This window comes from Acipenser ruthenus, chromosome 15 (assembly GCF_902713425.1).
Source record: "Acipenser ruthenus chromosome 15, fAciRut3.2 maternal haplotype, whole genome shotgun sequence".
NCBI classification, from domain to species: domain Eukaryota; kingdom Metazoa; phylum Chordata; class Actinopteri; order Acipenseriformes; family Acipenseridae; genus Acipenser; species Acipenser ruthenus.
The window spans coordinates 3,290,651-3,310,544 of NC_081203.1; the positions used below are offsets into that span (position 1 = coordinate 3,290,651).

The 19,894-nt window shown below is 39.8% G+C and overlaps 1 protein-coding gene across 6 annotated transcripts in view; it reads right to left on the reverse strand.

Annotated features, from left to right (window-relative positions):
• Positions 1-7,606: 7,606 nt before the first annotated feature.
• LOC117422209 (nuclear pore complex protein Nup214-like) overlaps positions 7,607-19,894 on the reverse strand; it is a 37,107-nt gene continuing 24,819 nt past the window's right edge. For 3 of the 6 annotated variants that reach the window (XM_058986880.1, XM_058986879.1, XM_058986877.1), the window contains exons 33-36: positions 18,578-18,749; positions 16,331-16,476; positions 15,341-15,374; positions 13,398-14,404 (exon numbers count right to left, since the gene is read on the reverse strand). In XM_058986880.1, the coding sequence (XP_058842863.1) occupies positions 14,371-14,404; positions 15,341-15,374; positions 16,331-16,476; positions 18,578-18,749 (386 nt within the window). In that variant the 3' untranslated portion in view covers positions 13,398-14,370. Of the gene's footprint in view, positions 8,339-13,397; positions 14,405-15,340; positions 15,375-16,330; positions 16,477-18,577; positions 18,750-19,894 lie in introns of those variants that run through there. The other 3 variants (XM_058986881.1, XM_058986878.1, XM_058986882.1) reach the window with 2 other exon arrangements.

Genomic DNA, 19,894 nt, shown 5'->3' on the forward strand with positions numbered 1-19,894 from the left:
TTGAACCCTATGATAGACCCTGTGTCCGGAACTGAAACTGTGGAATTAAATTAACCTGCACAAATCAATGACATTTCATTCTGTGGTTTTAAAAGGAAAATCTTATCAGAATTCTGATTATATAGACCACATATGGCAATGCAGCTGTGGAGCTACAGTGGCAATGCAATGGTTCTGTACTGAAGGGCAATGGTAGCACAAAGGTGGTAACGAGGCTGCCATTGGTATAATGGCACCCCAATGGTAACATTTTCATGAAAGGCTTGCTGCTATTCTAGAGGCGACAGCACCTCTTTAATTCCTCATTGATTTACCCCAGTAGACCTGGACCTTACCTTGTGAATATCGATTCCTCCTGTGCAGCTGCATCTCTCTGTGGAGGGGTCAATGGGTCCCATCATCCAGCCTTGGCTGAAGTCTCACCTCACCGGCCAATATGCGAGATACTGGTCCACACCTATCTTAGCGCTTCTTTAAATGAATCATCTAACGGTTATTCATGCAGTCGCCATTTTTGCAATGGTAAGTCTGTTAATGGTTCTGTTAGATTTTCATCATGGTACTGCACAGGTATTATACGGCTATCCCATTGGAAGGTATTGGAAAAAGAAGAGATGATTTCAGGGGTAAAGGGACATTTATACCACCTTAATACAGCGCATTTCATTTCTACAGATGTCAAATAAATCCAGTTCTTTTTATATAACGCAAGACCTGCATTTTGAACAGCTGCCTGGTGGCTGTCCATCAGTAGATTGTAAGCCCTCATAAAATGAAATCCAATCTCGTGTCTCGCTACCACTCTCATGGCTGGCTCCATCTCCAAGGCGCACGAGCAGAGATTATTGCAGGACAGAGACGTCGTAAATTCAGTGCGGTAAATATATCACATCTCTTGGCGTAAATTTCCTGTAAAATGCAAAATAACAAAAACGCCATTTGGAAAACTAGCGTGACACATTCAAGCCTAAAGCTTTACAATGAAGATATATGTTATTATTTGTTTATTTAGCAGACTTGTTCCTCCCCCCCCCCCCCCACCTCCACCTCCCCAAGTCTCGACATGGCAAATCCTTGAACACCTTAGAGTTCACATAACAGTTTTCAAAATTTCTAAAAACATAATTAAAAATAAAATCACCTCTTACTGCTGCAAGTACAAACAGGAGTCTGGTTATATGTCTCTGCCATTAGGGAATAAAAACAATATGATAGAAAAACTGAAAGTGATTGCAGGACACTTCAGCTTTAAGTTCATTTCAATTCGCTGAACATCGTGCATTCAGTGGGACACACACTGTGCCTTCTTTCACCCTTGGGCATTGTCATAGCAGTGCTCTTCTCTGCAGCAACAAAGGCAGCATACTCAATTTGTTCAGAGTCAGATGCAATTCTTGTAAATGATCTCTGTTTTGTAATTATACAGGAGGTGTATGGCTCCCAGTGTTTAGCCATCAAAGCCTTACCTTGCACCAAGGATGCTTCCCGCTTTGACCCTATTAACATTTCCAGGAAATTGAATTAATGTACACATGATCCGAGTCTATCTTGCTTGCCTAACAAGCTTATCGTTGTATTATTTCTATCTACTATTGTATCAATCAAAACAAGACATTCAACACAAATGCAGTGCACCTACCATATACCTATTACAAATCAATTAGCAAACAGAGTCCTTCTGCACAGTTAACCTTTTGCCATACCTCTCGGTACTATTGAAATATTCTCCTTTTACATTGATAAAAATGTTAGCAGAACACTCAATATTTCCAGCTCTGGAAAAACTGTGAAGTTTGAATTCTCAGCTGATCACAAAACTCTGTGAAAGAAGCTGTATGTTCAGTTAATAGCAACGCAAACAGCTTTCTACAGAATTTCAAATAACTGCAGAGCAATAAAGATCTGTGAATTATCTGCGGATTGAGGATACCAAAAACAATAAAAGGGCCCCTGATCCGTCTCACTATCTCCCAGTCTGTGATATTGTACACGCAGAGAGCTCTTTATTAAATCCTGTTCGATTGCACTTAACTTTCAGATCAATAATTCTGAAACTTCCACAAGCTCCATTTCTTCCACTTGTGCATTCCACACATTTCCCATCTGGACAGCAATCACAACCTGTCCCACACGGTTCTCACATGTCGCTGTCACACCACAATGACAGACCCTTCTGGATGTCAGACGCTCCACAGCTACAGGCTTTTTCAATTACATTCCCCTTTTTGGAGTCAATACGTGCTCCCAGCCAACAATGGTCCAGCACAGAAATCGAATCCACTCCAAGCACAGTCTGCACACAGTGCTCCGTAGATTAGCATTCTTAACACATCTCTAGCTTCTGTAGCAGTTGTAAATGGCAAGCTTCTGTAGAATGTCATATAAATGATTAGAACGCTCAGAACTTTCATCCACCAATCAGGAAGCTCCATTGCAGGGCACTATCACACCGCAGTTGACCACAGAACTTTAATAGAAAAGAAAAGATTTTAAAGAAGCAAGGAAAAGGCGAATGAAGCTGTAAATTAGAGATTGAAATGGTTAATATAACATTAAAAGCTCTGTATACCACTTTCAAATCACATTAATCCTTCATCATTGGATAGCGGCCAACTATCAGACAATAATGGCCTCATCTGTTGCTTAAACATGTCCACTCAAAGTCTCTGGGTATGTAACCTATAAGTTATTACTCTTTAAAGTTATTTCAAGCCTTAAATGTTTTTTCTTAATATTTTGCAATGAATAAGTCTGACTTATTGTGTTTTCTCTACAGCTGTTAGCTACCCAGTGCCAAATATAATAAAGACACTGGTAATTGAGATTATGTTACACTAAACTGCCCAAGAAATCCATTATCTTCCTCGCCTTTTTGTACATTTATCTTTTTATTTGGTAGTTCTTTAAAAGCACTTTTAAGGACATCATAATTCAGATGTAATCCCAGTCTATCCATTCCTGGCCACCTGACTCTGTAGTGCTATGATGAAAGATGTTCCACACAAGCTTTAATATATTAGCTTAGGGGTGTTAGATTGGACTGTGGAGGACCACCACACACAATACACACACAACCAAATTGCACATGTGGACCTGAAGCGCTAAAGCTCGTTTTATATGAACCCCCCTGCCTGGATTTTCAAAAGCTCTACAGATTTAAAAATCTACTCTGGAACACAAAGGATAAAAAAAAAAAAAAAAATTCAGGATAGCAAGAGGGTCGGTGTAGGGACAGTGCTGTAGGGACGCTGCAAACCTAATTCAATAATATTCATTAAAAACATGTTGAAAAAAGAGATCTGGAGCATGCACACGCCCTCCAACTGGAATCTGCAACGCCCTCTCAGCAGAGAGAAGAACTATTCACTAGATTAACACACAAGCAATCTATCAATTCACCAATCAAATCAGTGAAACGACACAACAGACTGGCTTATTACATAGAATTAAATGAGGTCCAAATACCACCATCCTTTAAAATCACAGGACATCTCAACTGTTTTTCTGTACAGAAATGCACTAGAGAGTTATTTGGATGGTATTTAGTATCCGCCACTATCTAGATCAGCTGCCTCGACTCCAGTGTGTGCTGTAAGACTATTTTCTAAGTACTCAATCTTCCTCATTAGAATTTTTTTTTTTTCTGCAATAGTGAATGAGTGAACTGTGTATCTAATGAATGGTGGGTAGAACTTGGAACCAGACTTGTCTATATTGTGAAAAAGAGCATTTGATTTTTCCAAAATGTTTCTTATTGCTTGATCTCAGATGTATGTAAATCAGGTAATTGAAGAGGAATCCGAATCCCACTGTTGTGTAAATAGGGAATTGAGAATTCCTTTTCGGAATCCATATATTTAGAATATTGACTAATTCCGAATTCCTCTCATAGTGACTGTTCCACAGTGTGGAGATGTGATCCAGGCTGGGTAAAACACACACAGAGTCATACTGCAACAACTGTCCCCAACCACTGGTTTAGTTACAGTAATACTTTATCAGCATTAGAGCAAATCTTAATGTAATGCATGCATTAGCATAACCACAACACTCCCCTGTAATTTGCAGACTCAGCTGCCAACAAGGGGCAATGTGGAAACAGTGTGGAAGCACTTGCAAATGGAAAGCTAATTTTGTAGATAACTGACTGCACAAATGCAAAGAGGGGTGCAGTTAATTGACTACCGCATTGTAGGAGTACCACCCCAAAAGCCACAGGTCTATAGCATTAACCTCACACCTACAAAATAAGTTTGATAGCGTGCTTTAGGAAAGCATTTCTCAGCTATTTTTATAATTGGTTTACATTACTATTAAGAATAATCTCCCAAAACATGCGGCATTGTGGTATGGTGGGTACTGATTTTTAAAACAAGTTTTTTGCATGGGTATTCTATCCCTGCAATGCAATATCATTTGTATTATTTAAGCCTATCCCAAGCCTATTGCCCTCCATCGATCATATGGCAGTCCCCAGCCAAGATTTGGCAATTTGGAGGCAACAGGATTCCAAACACGTTTCCATGACTACCTACACTCCATGAGCCAACCCTTTTACTAGGTCAGCTACTGGCTAATACAATCAATTCTTTGAATTTTGGTCTAAATTGGTTGTGGGTCTATGACGAGAGAGGATCCGGTCTAAATAGAATTAGAAGGGCTTTGAAAATGCTGGACTAATTTGTATCGCGCAGAACAAAAATGCATTTTTCTGATTTCACGTAAGCATTTCAATAGGCTCCATAGCAACACGGGGAGGCAAAACGACGCAACAAATGATCTTGACTTTGGTTAGATGCCAAATGGTGTTTTTAATGCAGATGTACTCTTGATTCCTTTAATGAAAAAAAAAAAAAAAAAAAACCCTTGACATTCAAAAACCTTTTAGCATACCACCGACGGTTTTGTGGAAGTGTTCGAGCAAATCTCAGCACATTCTAATGTCCTTCCTCCAGCAGTGTAATCATGTTTGCCACCATGCATTTCAAATCAGTGTCAAATCAGCAATGTTAGTGCCCCAGAATGTAGCATACAAAGCCAGCGACCACAGCACTGTACTGGAACTCCTCCCACACTGCTCCTCAACTGCTGCGGACAGTGCTAACGAAGGAGTCATTCAGGACCGCCCCAAACGTGCTCCACTGGATTGAGATCTTGTGGCCACACACAATTCTGCCAAGGATGATGCGTGCATTGTCATTTTGAAAGTAGCCTTCGCTATCAGGGTACAAGTGCAGCATTCTTGGGTGGACTTGACCTATTTAATGAATGTAACTATTTAACAATAGTTATAAAAAAAAAATAAACATTATTTCCCTGAAAAAAGATTTTGAAGTTGAAATGAATGAATTTCAAGAGGAAAAGGTATGAATGTTGTAAGCCATTTAATAAGGTGTTTGAAGACAGACCCATTTAAATCAAGATGAGGATTTACAGTGTTGAATTATTTATTTTTTTAGCTGTCATGTGTAATGCAGGCATGTTTCATTTTCTTTTTTGTAAACGTTTAAAATCACTTAAATCTAAAAAAAATCTGCTGAATTAAATTGCCTTTAACAATTAACTGCTATCTAACAATCAAGCATTGAAATAGTACTTGACATTTAGTAGTAAGCAGTACACAATACACCTTTACAGCCATAAATGTGAAAAAAACAACTTACCTGAGAATCACATGGTTAATTTTACACGCACACATCTTAAGTGTCTTACCTGTTAGTAGCATTTGTATAATTTTCACTAAACTTTGTTATACATAATTTAGCTTTTCTTTAAGTTTTTAAAATAGAAATGTACTTTCCTTTACAAATTCGAAGGTTTTTGACTAAGCTTTATAAAAAAAAAAAAATAAATAAATAAAAAATAACACAACCAGAGTGCAGTGTCAGCTTGCCTGTTAAATTCTGACAGCTTTAAGAGTCCCATCACCGTATACAGTATGCATGTCCCATGTCAGATTACCTTGCTATAAAGATCCTTTACAAGCACGTTCATCTGTAAAGTTCATCAAAACATGTCAGAGAAACAGCAAATAAATTGCTTTGTGAGTGATGTTTCTCGAGTTCAGTTTGAGTGCCTGTCCAGCTCCACCATGTAGCTCTTTTGATTTAGCGGTGAAACATCCTATTCAAGGTCGTGTTTTTGAAAAGACTGCAAGGACAACCAGTACTATTCTTTGGTAGTCAAAATGCCGCAAAATGTAGGTGTTTAAATACGCTTAATGCAAACATGTTTAATGAATACAAAACTACTGTTACGGCCTCAGCGTATTCTTTCTCTTTTGTATTTTCAATTTCTACGTTTTAGTTAACTGAACTTATTTTTTTACCTTCTCGTCTGTGACATTTTATTTTAGGTACGGCTCTTAAAAGAACTTCCTGGTCGTCGGTTTGACTCGTTGAGCCAGATCTGGGTTGAACGACTGGTGGTTAAAACTGAACTGAAACGCGTTGAACCGTCTCACCCTCAACTCATAAATACTATGGCACCCTGCACTGCACAGAGGTCATGTGAAGACTGCGAGCTGTGCCCCTAAACACTAAAACCGCCCTTCAGAGGAGTTCCTGGGCATTCCTGCAGCGATGGCTATATTTATTTGCCCCGAAGAGAGCTGGCAACCAGACCATGGCCATCTGTCCTGGTCTATAACTGTAATGCAGGCTTGAAGTGCTGCAGTCTGTGGCACTGGACAATACCCACCTCCTTCGAATTCCTGACTGAATAAAACAAGCAGCAGACAAGAGACAGGCCCACAGCAGTAGTAACCTGTAGCAACAGTGGAATGGTTTTAGATACCGTACCTAGCGATCATACAGATCTCGAGGAGCAAGGTATGAGTGTTCTCAATTCCTTCAAATTTACAAAGGGTACCCGGTCTCTGATTTGCTAACTATGCTACTTTCTCTACGGTTTCAGATTTAAAACTGAATTCACTGCACTGAGCGAGTCGGCACAGGTCTTAGATGTGAGGCATCAATTGTCTTGTGTATGAGGAGATAGAGCTGGTTTCAACATTATCAATAAATAAATAAGTAATAAAATATTCCCTTATATATTTTTTTCAATTCTTCTGAAAAATCCTCTCATCTCCCCTGCTCTTACTAATCCACTTGAACACTTAAATCCTTCTTTTGAGAAAATTTGTTCTAATGAACAATATTAAAGTGATAATAAAAAAAAAAGATTTGGATTTAAAGACGTTTTAAATCACCAGACTGGGGTTTTGATGGAAGCGGAGAGATAAGCAGCCAGCATTGTCCTATTGAACGATTCTACTGGATTTCCTTCTATTAAAAATGGATTTCCTTCTATTAATATTTATACAAGGGAGACAGTGGCAGGGTGCGCTTCAGACAGAAGCACCGTCACCCTGCAAAAATGACAGGAAGAAATGGGGTGCTCTGTATGTTTTATTGAAGACTGGCATTGTGCTGGAAAGATCCTGGGAAGCTCTAACTAGGCTGTATTAGCGAGGACAGTTACTCGGCATGGAACAGAGCCCTACATGTAAATCAGCCCTTTATTTAAGTTAAAATATCCCAACTTAAATAAGGGACGTGCAGTATGAAAACACATTTATGGTGCAAAAAAGTAAATAAGCAACAGGTGTACTCTAAGTTTTATTTTGACCTTAAATTCAATAACGTCAATAAATTAGAACCCATTATCCAGTAATTCACATACATCCACAGTTGATCATATTTGTTTGCCGAGACATATTGGTTAAATGCTGTAAACATAAAAAAATGGGTCCAGCGCAAGTCATCTCGTACAGCTGGATTAAATGTGTGCATTCCTGTTACCATATAACAAAAAACATTTTACAGTCAATTATTTAAGGCTGTAACACGTTAATGGAAATATCAACTATTTACAAGTATCTTCTGAACACTGGTCTGGTACTTTGCCATGCACTTCTAGTATTCTGAAACAGTACAGGGGCTTGTTTCTACACATCACCCGACACTATAATTCATCATTAGGGTATCTTACATCTCCTCACCTTGCCTGTGCGTCTTAAAACATTACATACAAATGAAATAATAAATCTGCAGTTCATCCCATCACAGAATCCCCTCCCCACATGCAGTGGGTTTGACGATCGCCTTGTCAGCGACAGTGGCGGAGAGGAGACACGTATTTGTTTTTAATAAAGAGCATGCCCATGGTGTTTAAGAAGGTGAACAGTACAACCACATATTTCTGTTTCGGCGACTTGTTTTATTTGACATTTTGGATCTTTATTTATGTGCTTTGTTTAAAGGGTTACAAATACAAAAAAAATAAAAAATAAATCAATGCTGATTCCTATTGCAGTTATGTCCATCTTTGTCCCAATCTGGAAAAGCATAAAAAAAAACATTAGACAGTAGGCATAGGTTCCATAGGAAACCTATTCCTGGAAAAATAAAATGCTACTTTCTGTACTTTTATTTGTGGGAATCATTCATTGCCACAATTTAATTGTCCACAGTTGAGCCATGTTATAATTGCCCAGGCTGTTGTACTGTGCATGGTTCTCATATGTAACTGCACATGGACAGCAGTACTACTCCTTGTACATCAACTCCACATGTTTACGAGACAATCTATATCTGCTTGCAAGTATCTGCATTATTGATATTCAATAAAAAAAATGTCACAGCGATATAGAAATGTAACACATGTCGGTCGATTGACTGTTAAATCTGTACTGACTCCAAATCCGCAGGTTTTGATACATCAGAATTGTACAGGTAGCCTGCAGATCACTGTTCAGGAGGTGAAGCCTAATGAATTGGCTACAACATGCCATGTGTTTAGCAGAACAGCCCACATGGCCTTCAATGCAACGCTACAAATAATACCTAACACTGCATATCCATAGTTATATAAAGCCCCTTTTCATGCCCTTTTAGTACATTAAAACACTACACTGCAATCAAAATAACTTCTTACCATTCAATAAAAATAAATAAAATTAATCATTCAGAACGCAATTTTATTCAGCAGGTTTCAATAATAATATTCAGGAGAGTATCCGCAGTGTTCCATCATCCACCCGATGAAGGTGGTTTTGAAAGCTTCTGCTTTATTAGTCAAAAATTTTTTTTTTTTAAAAAAAATCACCAGCTGGCCTAAAACCCATTAAAACACACTTGAGTAACAGACATCATGTTAGAATCTACAAAACGAATCCCCTTTATGATCAGCATCAGATGCCATTTCACACATCAATTCAGCCAACCCTGTATTATAAAACAGATTCCTCCTTTGCAAGCTTTTGCATGCGTTAAACAGTGCACAGTGTGAACAGAACACCCTGGTTCTTTGCAAGATCTTTTTAACCTTGCCCCTTCCAGGTGTAGGCAGGCTGCAAGGTTCTGGCGTAACACCTGCTTGGAGAGTTGTCATTTTTAGAACACGCACATGAACAGTTTGGCAAAGAAGACGATCATTGGGAGAATCTCAAGAAAAAGGAGAAAGTGAAGCAACACTAGCATCTTCGATATCCAAGTTGAAATAAAGTGAAGATTTTAAAAGACCTACTGTGTAGTCCCCTTACCTGCAGCAAAGGGTTAAAAAGACTGGCCGATATGTTATCGGTGGTTTTCCTTTGGATAGAGTTTGGGAAATATTTTACTGCACACTGTAGAAATCTTGCACTTGTTCCAGACGTTTGTATGCCTCGTGGGTGCTATCCTTTCCCATGACTGTACAGACTCCCTCCCTTGCAAAAGTGCGATAGGCTAAGCAATAGCGTTTTGACAGACTTGCTGTTTCATCAAAAAGGATATTGCTTCTAACCCTATTTGCCACATTTAAGAATGGTGTAGTGGTAATTATTTACATTTCAATTTAGTAATGCATTGGTCTATACGGTATGCCGGTGAATAAAAAGTAGTTCAGATGGATACAGAGGGCACCACTAATGCATCTCAGTTCCTGCAAGTTCCTGGGAGGCATGTGATGGCCATGAAATGCATTAGTGGCACCCCTACAACTTTCTGAGAAACCTTGATAACAGAAATGCCACATTTGCTTGTATGCTGTGTTTACACCTAGTGTACACAATCTCACTTCAGATCTTGTAACACCAGACAACTTTGCAGGCAACTCCCTATGGGGTGCATTTTCAAGCGAATTTCGCTAAGCAGCTCAAATCAAGAGTGCATAGATGTTGTGACTGGGGGGGGGGGTTAAGCCATCACCACAGACAGATATTGAACCACACTATTTTAGGTCTAGCTCAGCTGGAATTTGTTCCATCTCGGCTTCTTAAACAAGGAGCCCCCCTCCCACAACACTTGAGAGACACACAGTTGTTAAACTCTAAAATCGGCAGCCTCCACGCACCCATCCTTCAAAACGCAAGATCACAGTAATTTCTCTAAAAGCTTGGTAGCAACCCAGACACAATCTCTGCAAATCACCTATAATCATTTTCACCCTGCTGCCTGGAGCATCGCCAACACACTGATAAATCAAACCCCAGCAGGATAAAGAGCATGTGGACACATGGCACTGCAGATCAGATACCAAACATCAGCGTCCACCTGACTGACAAGCTGTGCAGCACAGGTCCCTTTCATTGAGGTGCTGCAGGATTTTGGAAGCAGTGTAACATTGCAGTAGTACTGATGTGTCCTTTTAACTCGTATGCAATAGGTAAGGCATTAAAACAGTTACCGAGTCCCATACACTGCAGTAACACTATTTTGTTTTAGAGACAATTATTATAGGTCATAGGAGGAAAAAAACTAAAACACAAGGGATATGCAGGCTCGGGTCGCATTCACTATGAAAGCAGTAACACACAACAGGGTGTTTGAATATGGTCCAGTATCTGCATGCCAAAAGGTTTGTTTACAGCCGAAGCCTGGGGACTTTGGACCATATCTGAACATCCTGGAGTGTGCTGGTAAAATTACACCACTCCCAACCCATTCCCAGAGTGAACTGGCTGTCAAGTGAATCAGGCAGAATAGTTCTAAAAACTTACAAGTAGCTTTTCGGCCCACATCTGAGCAAAGTGCATTTACTGTACATGTCACACCCAGGGTTCAAAAAGGGACTATTGAGAACATGCGACACAAAATGTGACACAAACAAAAAAAAAAAATCATCATCCCAATTCAATATTAGCAGAAACTGGTCTTTTAAAAGTACCAAAGTGCCTGTACTGTAATAAATCACACTGAATAACATAAGCAGCTGCAGGGCACGGCATTGAAGTGTTGGAACACTGTGGAGATCAACTAAAGTGACACATTCATCTCCACATATTTGTGCAATAACATTATTTGTCTACACTGTTTGCTGCTGGCGAGGTAACACTCCACGTTCGTGGCTTCTCGTGCTAGGATCTGACATTCCTTACCTTGGCTAAGTGAGCTTTCACTTTATACAGGAAGTGAGCAGGTTACTTTGTAGATGTAACAGGGTAGCAAACATTATGTTAACACATTTAAAAATAATAAGAATAATAAAAAAAAAACATTTAAAATGTACTTCCAGAAAGATAAGCACCATTGGTGTGACTGACACCAGAATTAGCAACAAAAAGATGACAGATAGACAGACAGATACATACAAGAGTACAATCATACCGCGTTTGTGCCGGTCTGCCAAGCCTGATATTGACTTGCCATGATAATGCAAAATGGAGTGAAGTCATTTTAGTTTCTTGGTCAGTTTAAGCAATTTTAGTTTCGGTCAGTGACTTGAGGCGATACAATAAAACTCAAGACGCAGCTGTAACAAAGCGCTTGGTATTCAAGAGATCAAAGACTTGACTTTTTTTGCTTTGTTTTGATGTTTTCCGAGAAGGTTCTGATCATTCTTGTAAAATGCATGAACTGCAAATCAGGAAAAAAAAAAAAAATCTCTGTTCTCCTTGTGGTGCACAGCGAGATTGCCTGATCTGCTCTTAGTAACGACCCTTAGCCAACAGGGACACGGGTTAAAATTAAATGAATGTAATTAAAAAAAGAAAAAAAAGTGTTGGGAATTTGGGAGAAGGTTGTGTGAAGATTTGGTGGGGAGGTCACAATCAGTTTACCAGGAATCTGTTTTTATTCAGTCAATCTGCACATTTTCTGGCCATCAGCAACACATGAAATCAGAGATTAACAGCGGAAACTGAAGAGGTGTCAGGGCGTTGCTGACAGGGTGAAGTGTTCTGCAGCTAAATCTAAAGCCACAGGCTAGGGCTCTCATCCCTTCCATTGCCTACCCAGACGCTGTCACTTCTGAAACTCGGGAATCATTCAGGAGAACTTTTCAGGGTCAAGGAAAAGCGTTTAAACAATGCCAACAATTCCTCCTCAAGGGGCTGTCTAAAAGAATTGTTATTTATAAACTGGAATTAGGCACCCATGGAGCTAACAGCTGCAAGGCTAGTGTACCTTTAGCATGGTAGCAATGTGATTGTAAAAATTTAAAAAAGCCAATAGCTGGCACCAACAGACACATGTGCTATGAAGGTCACTGTGGCGTCTGAGATTGGACTGGTTTGTTATTGTGTGAACTGGATAAGGCGGCCAGTCAGATGTTTGGTAACAATGCAAATCAGACAAGGTTTCTATGGCCAATCAACAAACATATCAAAACGATGTAAAATATTTAAGAGGTTGTTGTAAGATTTCATAAAGCTAGCAGTTTCTAATTCTCTAGCAGTCAACATTTGACTGAATGCTGCACGGTCAAAGCACTGCCTAAATGCAACTACCGCAAACAGCATTCCAGAACACAGACATGTGGGCTTATTTCAGTCGTTACTAAACATTGGATTGGAAACGTTGCAGTAGATCTTTCATTTAATTTTATGGCTACACCTCCCATCAGTGCTTCAGATGTATTAACGTAACATTATATTAAAAAGTCAATACAGGCATTTCCAAAAGTGTTGCAAGAGGTATTAAAAATAGAAGCATCGGCTCACACTATCAAGCAAGGCTGCATTACACTCATGCCGACAAACCCCTATTAATAGCAACACTACATGCAACTGGGCATCGTTAATAGAGGAGCACAACTGAACAGAATTGAGGCATCGCGTTCAAACGAGCATGCAATAAATCTTGAAGGAATCAGTAAGTATGGCTTTCTAGTTAAAATCTTCATACAATTGTGCTTTAATTTATTTATGAATTAATCCTGAAGTGTATTACATTTTCACTCAGTAGACAATGTATAACTGAAGCCATCAGCACAGGAGGTCTTGCAAGCGACTGAAACGAAGTGGCAAAGAATTGAAGTTTCCACTCGGAGCAGCATTTAAAAAAAAACTTATTGAAGTCAGAAAAAGTATTTGTTAACTCAGTAAGCAAAACTTCAATAAACAGGACTTTTTCTTGATTTCCTTTTAAAAAAGTTATTAAAACTCTTGGCAAAGAAATGCTACAGACTTCTTTTGGTAAAACATATAAAGCATTTATTGAGCATTGCCCCAAAAAGCATAAAAAACAATTAATAAATTATATCTGAGACAAACTGATTCAGAGGATTGCACATTTTAAAGGTCACATTACCTAGTATACAAAAACCTTAACAATAAATATTTTTGCTTGCGTATTAGACTGTAAGTAGCTTGTTAACCTGCATGTCAGAAACATGACCCCCCCACCCCCCTCTCCTCTCCTTTAGCAATGCAAGGTACAGAGTAGCCGTAGCTATGCCATGGTCGCTATCAATCTGCAACAAAGCCAAGATGTGAGGTTCAAGAGACAGCTCCTAGCAAACACCTATTTATAGACATCCCCGAGAGCAAACAGTTGAGGAGAACACGACACAGGCCACTCCATTCTTTAAGTGCACACCATAATAGACATTCTTTCCCCTTTAGCAATGCACCTACATAGACATCCGCACACTGTCGAGCGCTATCTCTCCATAGGAATGCTCATCACAACAATCAGTCCCTCCAGCTACCCTTTAAGGGGTTTTGTCTGGTGGCGGACACACTAATCTGAGATGTTCACTAATTTGCCACGGCATGCTTGGAGATACAGCCGTGATTCTCTGTTTCTTAGCAGACGCCCCTTATATTATTATTATTTATTTCTTAGCAGACGCCCTGTACCAGTGGCGCTGATCCTTTTCAGTTCAAGATGACTGTCAGAAACACTATTCTCACTGATAATGCATCAATAATCATTTGCAGTAAAATAAATAAAGAGCAAAAACAAATCGTGATAATCTCTTATTGTTTCAATCCTGAATTATTACAAGCTTCATTTGACTGCATGCTGCATGATCAAAGCACAAGCTCCCTTGCAGCTGTGACTCAGAACAGAAATTGTGGTCAATAAGCAGTAGCTTTTTAGAGCTTGATTGCAGATTGCAGAGGCTGGCGCACAGTTGTGTGGCTGACAGCAGATTCTATAAAATCTAACTTCTCCAACCGCCCAGTGATTGAGAAGATCTGGGAAAACAAAAATCAACCAAATGAAAAGTCTGAAAGGATGATGAGCCTGTATTTATGCTGATGTAGTTTCTCAACCTGCTTGAAACCGATATTGTGTGATGCTGTTTTACTGGACACGAGTTTTGAAATTAATTTGATCCGCAAGATTTAGAACCGCAATGTATGCCGATGCTGTGCATATCGTATCAGGCTTAATGAGCAAAGTGTTCATTAAGAAACACAGGAAAGAGCAGTCAGGCGATGAATACAAGATATTAAAATGTGCTATTGAAAGGGATTAGCCGTTACCACACAGAGACACACTTAGGGCAGGCATAGATTAGGAGCACGACTAAGGCCCTGTCTACATTAGTCTTTTCAAACTGTGTTTAAAACACGATTTGTAACCGTGTTCAAAAAACGAGTTTGAAAAATCGGGTTAGTTAACATGTAAAGCTGGATGTGAAGTGTGCTACAGTTTGATTCTGGTATCCTCCAAAATGCCATACTGCTTTGAGCTGTATGAGACTGCATAGATTGAAAGATCCAGGTAGTAAACAGTAACGCGATTCTGACAGGAAAGTTAACTTTTAATAAAAATGAACGTTACTTGTTGTATTGCTGCTTTTAGCATCCAGTTCAGTAGTGCTTGTTGTGGGCAGACAACAACCAGGTTAAACTATCCCAGTTTCATACCTGCAATCTGGACGCTCTAACTCTGCTGGGCTGGTTTTCAGGGAACCCGGTTTTGAGCTAATATGGACAGGGCCAAAGTGACTGCAGCCCAGAAGTCACATCTAGCAAGGTTTGACTGCTTCGTCTTTATTACAGTGAAATGTCAAAGAGAGGATTTGTATGCATTTACTGGTCTTTAACCATTAGCATTTTAAACCACAATAGTGTATATACTGGTGGCTTTTGTGTGAATACCTGATTTCCAAAAGAGATACTTACTGATTGGAGGAGCTGAACCCGCTGCTTCCAAATGCTAAAAAAACACAACACAAGAAAGAAAAAATTGGTTAGCTTATTGATTGCAATAGCAAAAACCTTCATATTAGGAAGCTAAATCAAATTAACAAAAATACATAAAGTAAATTCATAACAGCTTGAGTAGATTCGCAATATGAAGCTTTTTTTTGTTTTGTTTTAACTAACGTAAGTTACAAACACATTTATGCAGCCAGCTTGTTATCACAAAATGTGTCAAACACTGCATTTCTCCCCACCAGCAATCCAAACAAAACAACAATTGTATTTTTTAGTAAAAGGGTGCAGCTGTATAGGTTTCAAAGACCCAGGAGTGTGGTGTTTGGCAGCAGTGTTAGGAAAGCTTGTCCTTCAGGATGCAGGTTAATAAAGTCGGAAGGAGGGAGCCCACAGAACTCCAGGGACCCAAAGGTAACAATTACACCTCTGACCTGCCGCTGGAGAAGAAAGGCAACGGACTGTGCTTGAGGGGAGTCCAGGCTAAACCCTAAACACAGGTTCTGACGGGATTGGGGAAAAAAGGAGCTTGAAAAAAAGAAGTCACTGAGTTTCAAATGAAACAACACAGTAGTGGATTACAGAAATCAGGCATCTCCTTTTTGATAGAATATTGTACATACATAACCTAATGTTAAACTACGTCGTCGACTTGGCTTCATTTTGGGATTCCGATTGTGGAATATAAACACCCTTAACAGTATGTGTATTCCCCTATGAACCACTGGCAACTGAGTCTGGGGTCCCTTCACTCTGTTTAATAATATGAATAGTGAGGATATGATTCAGTTCTGTAGGTGGTCTGCTGTCATTAGAAATGTCTGTGTTTGGAATGACTGCATTCGGCAATCCCTTTTTTATTTCATTTTTAACAAAGAACTCAAATACTTTTAATAGATTTATTTAAAGGTTTAGGAAACTAAACAGTATGAAGAGACCAAGCTAAGAGCTGCTCACCTCCTCCAGTTGATCCGAACCCAGTGAACCCAGTACTCTGCTGCCCCCCGAATCCGGGGCCCTGCTGGGCCAGGTTCCCGAAAGAGGGGGCGTTCTGGCTGGCTAGGCTACCGAAGGTCGGGGCGTTGGAGGCGGAAGCAAAGCTGCTTAGAAAATACAAATCCAGACGTTAAAAAAAAAAAAAAGGAAAAAAGAAAAAACAGCAGCAGCAGGACAAACATTTTAATGTGAAGTGTTCCTATGGGAATTAGAAAGAGTGAAAACCCTTTGCAACTTAAGTTCCCCTCCAAGACAAGGCCCCTGAAGGAAGTTTAAAAGGATATACTTCATTCATGATACCAGAGTGCAGCCCGGATATTTTCTCTGGTTTCACAGCCCCCTATTAGCACGAATCTTGGACTACCAACATGTTAACTTGGATAAGGTTGTCCAAGCAGACAAAGGTTTTGGCATTAGCTGACAGTTTTTAATGCCAATAAAGGCATAAGGAGAAATGCTTGCTTTCTTGACTTGCTCTCTATACCCTTCCTGTTTATGGCTGGCCACTACGTCACTATGTGCTACTACTTGGGAGAAGCAAGGGGCTTAATTACAGATTCAACTTGGTTTTTTCCTCAGCTGCAACAGATCTTAAAAAGAGGGGGCAGTCCTTCTTTCCAAATGGTATCCTAACATTTCACAATTAATATCTATCAAAGCGATATTTTCAATGTGGGCAACTCTTTTGGAAACATTTACACTGTTAAACAAATCCTTTAATACATTTTCTTCAGGTCTTGTCAGCATTAGGAGGTCCTTCCTTTTCTTTTGTTGAATATCTTTAGTTTATTTGCCTGTATTGTATATTTCTATAACAGAATATTTCAAAAACAATGATATAGAAGTAAAAACTGCTGCTTCTTATTTGTACAGACATCAGTTCCAGTGTTGCCATCAGGCCATGTGAGCCACCACACAGGAAGCGACTCAATACCTGGAACAAATGATTCTTTGCTTTGTGCTTAAAAAAAAACCAAAAAAACTAGCACCAGTGATAACTCTTCTTGGTTAGCAGTCATTCAATAGCCTTGCATATGTGCAGTAAAATAATCCACCAGACTGAAGTCCCTCATGAGCAGAAGGGCCGAGTGGGTTATGTTAATCTGAAGGCAGGAGGAGACAGGGGATTATCTCTCATAATCCACTGCTTCCAGTAATATATCATTTTTAACATTACATGACTGGGACAGGAAGCCTGGAAACATAAAATCAAATTGTAATCATCCTCTCTTTGGCTGGCTGGCTGTTGTTAATATTGGTTCTGCCAAAGGCTAGAATAGTTTTGGCAATGGATTAAACCTCTGGCTGTGTGTGTGTGTGTGTGTGTGTGTGTGTGTGTGTGTGATTCTAGAGGCTGCTCTCAGGCTAAAACATAATCAGCTTTCTCTAAACAGTCTGTAGTTAAGCACATTTTTGATTCGATCTCTGGCTATCTTAGTGTCAGGATAATAATAGCTGTACATGTAAAAGGTTGGAAAAAAAGACACTTAAGATATACACCTAGCATATGTAGCACACTCTTTACTCCTGAACAGCAGTCACGCTATTCCCTAACAGGTATTCTGTAATTATAAAAAGGTGCACATCCCGGTTTATTTCAGTTTCAATAAGCAAGACCTGGAAGACTGTCAGTGGACATATGCTTTCCAAGAAGCGGTATTAAAAAAAAAAAATCATGACTGAGGGCCATTCTGGAGACGGCTTCCATTTTCCAACTCCAATACCACTTTCCTCTGATACTGGTGGCAAACTCTGAGGAATAGTCAATGATCCCTTTCCCCTTTCACAAAGGCACGCACTTAGCTGACCTTTGTAAAACTTTGCTTATGTTTGCTAGAAGCAATTCCATACAGTAAGACACAAAAGCAGGACAGGCTCTCGCATACGTGCATAATCTTAAAACTCGTATAAGAAAAAAACATGTGCTTTTTTTGTACTCAAGTGGATTTCTGTGCATTGTAACCTGGCCCCTGAGGATAAAGTAAAACGTATAGTCTTATAAAACATTTTTAGCACAGCATAGGTTAGATTGGATTAACTGGTCTGCTGCTTTGGAGGCATCTCCACACAGTACTTGAGTGGTCAGTTGTTGAAAGAGTTGATTGTGTCTTCATTGTCTGTACCACCACCCATACCGCTTCCAAAAACACAGCATCCAAAATGTGACGCTGCACCTAGAGGCTGCCCTCCTCTGCCCTGGTTTCCTACCCGAATCCTCCTGCGCTGGCAGCAGCCGTCCCCTCACCGAACACTTTGCCTCCCGTCGAGCCCAGAGGACTAGAAAAGGTCGGGGCTGACCCAAATGCTGGCGACCCTCCGAAGGAAGGAGAGCTCCCGAAGGCAGGAGGGCTGCCAAACACCGGAGCAGCACCAAAGCCACCTGAGCAAAACAGAGGCAAGAACAGGATGCAGTTAGACAAGAGGAGAATGCAAAACACAGGAGCTCAGCTTCCAGACTACAGGGCAGGGCAGTGCCACAAGTGTTTCAGTGCTTCAGTGCCCCCCCAGCTTGTAACTGTGTAATTCCCATTCAAGTATCCCACAAGGTTTTTAATTGGTCTGGAAAGACTGCAAGGGTGATCTGTAGTCTTAGGTAGCAAGCACAGTCAAAACAGAGCACAATGTTGTGTTTTAAACATGCAACATGTTTAAATTAGCAGAAAACTTAAGTGTCTTTGTAATTGCTACTATCTACGTAAACTTTTTTTTATGACTAAGAATATCATGGTAACATGTACCTCTGGACAGCTGTTTTTTTTTTTTTTTTTTTTTTTTTTTTTAATCTGCAAACATTACCTATAATACAGCAAATTGAGAATATCATTTAGATAATACTCTGCATTAAAAGCCCATTGTGGGGAAAAAAAAAAAAAAAGTAATGGGGGAAAGGTGAGAGGCCCATAGCTATGCAGACTCCAGCTCTTGCAAGCTCAGAATGATTTAGCCACATGAGAACCTAAACCACACGTGTGAGTTTCTGTGCCGTCTAACCTGGCCCGCTAATGGGGAATTCAGGTGAACAGGATGAGGCTGAGACTAGTATCGATACAGACATTGCAGGGTCTAACTTTGGAAGACTATCTGTACACCGCAAGTAAAAGAACCAGCTGTAAAAAAAGGATTAAGTTAAAATGGATGCTTGTTATTGGGTCTGGTATAACATTTTAATTATTAATTGGGAAAAGTGTGAAGTCAACAAAAAAAACAACACAAATCTGCAATGCAGCAAGCACCACACACAGTTACATTCATTATATTGCTTATATAGTGTAATGCATATTTCTGCATAATCGGGTATCTACATGTCCATTTGAATAATGACTGCAGCATCTTAAGGGATATCCTGTTGGACATCAGTTAGTTATTCCGAGTGCTTCCCCAGTTTGGGAGTTAAACAGGGCACTCTGCTACAAGCCTTTGCAGAACATGCAGGCTAGTTACCCAGTTTGAAATTTCAGTGCGTTTGCTGCAACAGCTCTCAGTAAATAATTGAAACGGTAAAAGGGGTCGAGTTACACAGGCGAT